This window comes from Leptodactylus fuscus, chromosome 6, assembly GCF_031893055.1.
Source record: "Leptodactylus fuscus isolate aLepFus1 chromosome 6, aLepFus1.hap2, whole genome shotgun sequence".
Lineage (NCBI taxonomy): Eukaryota > Metazoa > Chordata > Amphibia > Anura > Leptodactylidae > Leptodactylus > Leptodactylus fuscus.
Genome location: NC_134270.1, coordinates 79,330,835 through 79,338,731, shown reverse-complemented (window position 1 = coordinate 79,338,731; position 7,897 = coordinate 79,330,835). Strand labels below are relative to the sequence as shown.

The following is a 7,897-nucleotide window of genomic DNA, read 5'->3' as shown; positions in this document are numbered from 1 at the left end:
ATTTGCCAGATAACAGAAACATTGCATCACATGAGTGATATGATAGACAGAGAAAGATAGATAGATAGATAGATAGATAGATAGATAGATAGATAGATAGATGGGTAAGTAGACAGATAGGGAGATAGGGTAAAAATCTTAAAACTTAAGAAAACACATTACAGAAAGATTGCCTCACATGAGTGATGTGATATATAGAAAGAAAGAAAGAAAGAAAGAAAGAAAGAAAGAAAGAAAGAAAGAAAGAAAGAAAGAAAGAAAGAAAGAAAAAAGATAGATAGCAATTAAATAAAAACCTAAACTATACAAGATTACAGGGATGTCAAAATGCCAAATACCTAATTTTCCCTCCACTTATACTCTTGGGGCCATGTTCTTTAATGTTCCTCTTATAATTCTAGTAATGTTGATTGTGACACACCCATAAAAATATCTATCTATCTATCTCTCTATCTACAGTGTATACATACATACAAACTGTAAGGGGGTGACTTATTATGTCTTGCTTGTATGCATGGCTTCCTATTGTTTCTGTCACTTTCCAGTTATATTAGGGTTAACCCTGTACAGAAACTAGATTGCTCATTAGACTTCGCCCCCTCCAACCTAATGCTGATCATGTGTCTGCCTCCCAGCTTCAAGGTGCAAGAGTGCAACCCTTACAACTCCCAGCCAACAGCTTATATAAAGGGAAACAGACAAGGATAGATAGCAGTTGTTACTGAGAAGGTAAGGAAGATGAAAGGTGGAGGTGGTGGTGGTGTTGATTGTAATGGGGGATCATAGTAAGGGCTGAAAGAAACCTAAATGGTTGAGTGTCACCAATATAATTACATTGTAAAGGAGGCTTTTTCTTGAACTTTTGATAGGGTTTATTATTGAGTACAATTGTGGAAATGTTATAGAAAGAAGCAAATGTTTATTTTTTTTTTCCAAGGAGATAGAAGATTCTTAATGGATTAAGGTTTTAGTTCTGTCATTTATTTACGTTCAACATCTTTTTCTCTTCAAGGATCTTATAGGAGAATCATGAAGTTGACTCTACTGCTGTTGACCGTTGGGCTTTTGGCAGGTAATTTATATAAAGGATGTCCATAAGAAACTGTATGGATAGAAGCAGTGGGCCCATTTAGTTTGGGGTAAACTGACTGTGGTACTACTCAATAATACAATAATAGCACCCCTGAGCCAACATGCTATTATCGAAACTAACACCTGTAGCTTTAAATACTAATCTCTGATCTTATTTCCATAGGTGCCCATGCCCGATCGCTTTTTAAGGATGCACCCCAGACAAAATGGGAGTCTGCCCTGGACAGCTTTTGGCAGACACTAAACAAAGTGGAGGAGGCTGCAGATGAAGCCACATTAAGGATGAGAGATTCTCAGATCGGCAAGGAACTTGAGTAAGTAGAAAGACAAGAGTAAAAATATCTAAATTAAAAATCTGAGATAAATTGACATTAAAATATACAGTTTTATTTTATTACACATATTTCCATAAAAATGAAGAGTAGTCCAGTTTTACAAGTTGATGGCATATCACTATAATACACTATCAGTTCCTTATATAGGCCACCTCTGGAACTATATAAGGGACTCCAGCGTATCCTAATTCCCATCAATGAAGATGTGCTGAAATTTCTTGCAAAGCTGATTGGCCGGGAGTGTCACCAAACACAAATAGTAAAGGGATATAGTACTAAATCTTAGAATCTTAATGATAAGAGAATGTGTACACAGTGGGTCAGATTCAGATAGGGCTATCATTATGCTGTCAGTATGTTGGAATGGTGCTGCCAAGTCTGTGCCCCAGATGTTAATGGAGAAAGAGGGTTGTCTTTTAATTTCCAGAATCAATGGTGGTTTTGTCCCATGGACAGGAATGCTGCTGTTTCTTTAAAAATTTTAATCCTAAACCTGCTGTTATATTTCAGTGTTTTCACTATTATTAGCACCATTACTCGCACTTAGCTATGCGAACGTATGAAGCGTGACGACTAGTAATAATGACTAATCTCTCAGTTTTCCGACCAAACTTTTTCTTATTTATTGTCATTTGACATTGCCACTCTGCTCTATAGACATAGCTGTCACCAGGTGCAGCAGTTTATGACGCGAAGCAGTGAACATAGCAATAAATGCCTGCAGGAATGACCAGAACAGGACGGGGCCTGCACATCTGGGTGACATATTATATACATCTATGACAATAGCCTGGAGCCAAGTGATAAACTATGTGCATGATACATATGACCGGTCTTGACAGCTTATGAAACATCTGTCAGCATTTTTTTTAGCTCCTCCTATTATTAGATAATATCTTCCACTATAATATTAGATTATTACCACCAATCATATTACATAATAACTGTAGTCATTTGAGCTTTATAAAGTGGTTTTCCTGTCTTCTGCAAAAAATGTAACTGATAAAGAATAAAATGTTCTGCAACTATGTAATATATTTTGTGTCTAAATTTTGTGCCATTTTCAACATCTTTGCTAGATGACAGTAAAGAAATGTAATTTATGTCTAGAATGTCTCTGGTCTTATGATATAAATAATGAATATTTATATTCATTGAGAGTAAGATGAAAAACATTAAGAGACTCCAGAATCTTTTATTATACAGAAATTAAGAAAGACTATTTTATTTTATTTACCACCAACTTATTCTGTAGCACTTTACAGATGTTGTCATCACTCACTGTCCCAAGTAGGGAGTACAATCTAAATTCTGACAAACTCCTTGCAGATGTTGTCCTTACTCAGATGCTAAATCAGGACTCTTACACTACAAGGCAGCAGTGCTAACCACTGGGCCACATTACCCTCTCTACTAAAGGATATTTAGCTGGCAGAATCTATATGCATGCAAGTGTAGCAAACTGTCCACTATGAGACGTATTAGGTCTGTACAGGTTTTTAGCCTTTGGATGTTAACGTTTGCTGTCAGCAAGTGGAGCTATGGAAAATAAAATATAAAAAACAAAAAAAACTTTGCAAGTCTTCAGTAGGTGATACCTTTTTTAATGGCTAACTCATAATGATGACAGAATATGACGTTTCGAAGCTTTCCTCTGAGCTTCTTCTTCAGATATAACTAAAAGACACTTTCTAGAGGCTGCATATTTATGTACAACAGGACACAGGGGTAGGATTATAGGAGGTAGGGGGGAAGAGGCTTATTACTATATACTTATAACAACAAACAATCAATTGCCAGATCCCTCAGTTCTTATCTTAATGGCTGTCTTAATGATGTGTATAAAAAGACATAAACCCACGTGAGATGTTCATCCCATTGTCCAACGTCTGGAATAGGGTCATGGCCTTGTACTCATAAATCAGTCGCTGTTTCCTTGATTTAAAGTTCCCTTTTAAGATCAAGATTTTCATGTCATTGGTGATATTATGATCTTCCTGGCAAAAATGACTTGGCACGGGAAGATCAGTTCTCTGTTGTTTGATTGTATGGCGATGTGAATTAATTCTCATTCTTAGCTCCTTAATGACCTAGCCTGAAAGGAACTTAATGACCATTCACACAGAGTTTTTTGGCGCTGATTTTGAAGCTGAATTTGCCTCAAAATCAGCCTCCAAAAAAGCCTCCCAATAGAACTCTATTGAGAGGCTTTTTTTGGAGGCTGATTTTGAAGCGTATTCAGTGTCAAAATCAGCGCCAAAAGACTGTGTGAATGGACCCTTTAACTGTTTTTTGTATTTGCCTCTCTGCATTTTGGAGGCCATAATTTCTTTATTTTGTCATTGACATGTCTATAGGAGAAAAAAATAATATATGCATATACACACAATCGTCAGTTATATGATTTATTTTTCGTTTAAATCTAAAAAGCACATTTCCTGCTACCGTAATTATTTTTATACTGTTTACATTTCACACTAGCTTGATATTTTCTAAGGCCTGGTTCACATCTGCATTTGGTATTCTGTTTGGGGAATCCACTTGGGGACCCCTGAACAGAAACCTATACACATTTAAAAAGCAGTTAGCTAAGGAACCACATGGATCCCAGAGACTATAATGGGGTCTGTGTGGTTTCTGCTCTGTTTTCGCATGAAACATGTGAAGAGGAAAGTGTTGCTTGCTGTACTTTCAGCAATTTTCTCTTCACATGTTTTGTGCAGAAACTGAGTGGAAACCACATGGACCCCATTATAGTCTATTGGGTCTGTGTGGTTTCTTAGCTAACTGCTTTTTAATGTGCATAGGTTTCTGTTCAGGCGTCCCCAAATGGATATTCGAAACAGGATACTGAATGCAGATGTGAACCAGGGGTCAGGTTGTTACAGTCTTGTAAATAACGTATGTTTTTGTATAATGTATACACAAATATATATTTTATAGTATATAAACAGAAGGGTATCCTAGTCTTTTATTAGGTCATTGTGAAAGCTGATGACCAGATCACAGGGAGAAGTCCCTTTCGTCATACTATGGTCACAGACAGTGGCGATCACAGGGTTATATGGTTGTGATCAGAGTTTTCTCTGGTTCTGGCCTTATTCAGGAGACTACTCTAAGAATACGAGCTGATACTAACATGAATACTAGCAGGAGTGCTCAGGGAAGCCATCACAGCAACAATAGAAAATGTTGTAGACTGGGGGCCACACGGTGGCTCAGTGGTTAGCACTGCAGCCTTGCAGCACTGGGTCCTGGTGTTCAAATCCTGCCAAGGGCAAAAATCATCTGCATGGAGTTTGTATTCTCTCCCTGTGTTTGCATGGATTTCCATCCCATATTCAAAAAAGACATACTGATAGGGAAAAAATGTACATTGTGAGCTCTATGTGGGGCTCACAATCTACATAAAAAAAGAAAATGTTGTAGACTGAGACTCTGCACTGTCTGCCATAAACATACAGGTGTTAAAAATATTTAAAGGGACGCTATCATTGGGAAAAATCATTTTTAGCTAAGCACATTCTTGCATAGGCTTTAGAAATGCTATGCCACACCTACCTTTAGTATGTAAATTGCCTCAGTGGTTTTTGAATACGTCCGTTTTTATTCATATGCTAATTAGCCTCCAGCCAGCACAGGAAGTTCCCAGCAGCACTTGTCCCTGCTATTATCTCCTATGTGTGTGTGCAATAAGGAAGCTGGGTCATCACCATCATCATCATCAGCCTGTCCTGTATACACCCATAGGAAACAATAGCAAAGAGGGTGCACGATGCATCATGCACCCAGTCTAATTGGCATATGAATAAAAACGGACTTATTCAAAAACCGCTGAGGCAATTTACACACTAAAGGTAGGTGTGGAATAGCTTTTCTAAAGGCTGTGCAAGGATGTGGTTAGTTAAATATGACTTTTCCCAATGATAGAGCCCCTTTAAGCTGCTCATATTCCTGATATAAAATACTGACTCCCTGGCCAAGAAATAGAGTTACATGATAAAAGTCTGTCAGCTTTCCAGTTTTTCTCTCAATAGAATAATAAGAAAGTTGCACAAATTCATATTAAGGCAATTTGACTCCTATGAAAAATTATATATAAAATAAAAGTTATGACCTGACTCATGTGATTCTGTTACATAGAAAGATTTTGGTATAGTAAAGTTTTATACAATCTCTTCTGGTTGCTAATAATGTGAGTTATCTGAAGCGTCTGCCTGCAGGAACTTTAACAGTATTTGTCAGACTCAGCAAATCATCTGCAGGAACATCGAATGTAACGCGAATATCATTTAGTCCAGACATGTTTCTGGGCATGTTATATAGCTGAGACCAAACTTAAATATTTTATGAGACGACCATCTACTGCTGCAGCTTGTAGCATAGCAAGAGTGGCACCAGGCCATGTCAGACCCATTAGATGATTCTGCGTACCCAATGTCTATCTATATAGAGATTGTGCATATCCACTTTTCATTGCCTGTTCTAATTGTGCACACAAGTCATATTCTTAATAAATGGTAACTGTGAGTCAACCCATAAAAAGTGTTCTTAGCAGCAAGTCATTGCCATATTTGTTGACTTTCCCCTATTTTCTATTATCACCTTATTTTGGTCATATTTAATTCAGCCATTGTACATTTCACTAATGATGTAATTTTTTTTTAGTGGACTTATCAAAGAAACCATGGGAGAGCTAAGCAATTATGCTGATGATTTGAAGAGTAAGGTCGGCCCCATGGCCCAAGATGCTCAACAACGTTTCAACGATGAGGTCTCTGCCCTGGCTGATAAACTCAAGAATGACATGGAAGACACAAAATCCCGGGCCATCCAGTATTCAGGAGATCTGCGATCTATGTTTGATCAGAATATTGAAGATGTTCAAGGAAAAGTCAGCATGTACATGAAGAAATTAAAGAAACGTCTTGCAAAAGATAGTGAAGATCTTAAGCAGAAACTTAACCAGTATGGGGAAGATCTTAGCAAGAACACACAGGAAAAGGTAGAAAATGTCCGTAAAAGTGTTGAACCCTATGTGACCAACCTGAAGAAAAAGGGACAAGAACGTCTTCAGTCTCTGAAAGATGCCATGGATGAACAAGGGAAACAACTCAGAGATAGATTTGCCTCAGTAGCCAAAGATGTTCAGAACAAAGTCAAGAAAATTACCTCCGATGTGAAGAGCAGTGTGGACAAGCTGTCAGAACAGATGCGAAAGTGGTTCAACCCTTCCATAGACAACCTCCGTAACCAGCTTCAAAACTTGGCAAAGAGTCTGCAGAATAAGAAACAATAAGACATTGAGCAATGGTCCTAAACATGAATCACCACACTCAAAGCTTTTCAAGTGTCTGCAAATAGCTGCTAATTCCAGACCAAGGGTTTGCCGCCTGCATTATATTATACAAGTAAGGCCCAAAATTTATCAACAACTGCAGCAAATTTTGACATCGCCATCAAAAATGCTACTGACAAGCAGAATAGTAATGTTTCTAATAGATTTCAGGTCAGTCCAGATGTGGAGACCTTGAAGTCCAGTGTCAAGATATTTTGGAGGAGATATTAGGATCGATTTCGAATCTAAGTATTTCAGTCATATTGTACACTACAATCCTGAGCAGTAGAACACTGTCCAATCATCACTGTCTTGATGCATAAGGGAACATCTTCAGCTTCTTCTAGTTGCAAACAAAGCACAACAGTTCAAACAACTCGGTGCTAAATTATTTTTCTTAATGATTGTACGCCATTCTTGTGGGACTACTGTGGCATTGTGTACTAAGTTGATTCCAAGCATTATGTTTTCACCATATCTCTGCCTTTGTACGGGACCTCACCATATCCAACTAGTATTTCTAATGGTCCTCCTTTATCACCTGTGTCTCTTTATATCGTCTTCCAGTATGTGTTTTTGTAATATCTTTTTACGTCTCCTCCTCAATTTTGTCTGCAGGAGTATACAATATATTATATGTCAATTATTTTGTCAATTGCAATCAATAATTTTAAATAAATAGCTGACATATACACCAGACTTTCTCGATGAAGCTTCAGTAGGAAAAAATTCCATGTATAAATTGTCTACATTGTCTTCATCTTAAATCATGCCTTCTTTTCATGTTAAGTCCACTTGTCTAGTTAGTTGCAAATCTACCCAGTTGTAGGAATAAAAACATTAAGATCTGTGTGATGAACATAACATATATAAGTAACCAAACTACAAGTGACTGTGACTCTGGAGACACGTCACTCAGGAGAGAAGCGCCCTGCATGCAGAGCCCTTTTGGTTCATCATGCACATGTTAAGCTCAGAGACTATGCCTGCAAAAAGTGCTGTATAGAGGTATTGCATGTATAAGAGTCATCCTAAACATGGAACAACCCATAGTCATTGACCCCCCACAAAGAAGTGAGAAGTGAGTGAATAACAGCAAAAAACAGTTACTGGGACAAATATTCCACTATCA

At 37.6% G+C, this 7,897-nt stretch overlaps 1 protein-coding gene across 1 annotated transcript; it reads left to right on the top strand.

Moving 5' to 3' along the window:
• Positions 1 to 1,013: 1,013 nt before the first annotated feature.
• Positions 1,014 to 7,456, top strand: APOE (apolipoprotein E). The gene is made up of 3 exons (XM_075280269.1): positions 1,014 to 1,072; positions 1,256 to 1,406; positions 6,096 to 7,456. Exons 1-3 carry the CDS (start codon positions 1,030 to 1,032, stop codon positions 6,724 to 6,726), a joined length of 825 nt encoding a protein of 274 aa, XP_075136370.1. The 5' UTR covers positions 1,014 to 1,029; the 3' UTR covers positions 6,727 to 7,456.
• The last annotated feature ends 441 nt before the right edge of the window (positions 7,457 to 7,897 follow it).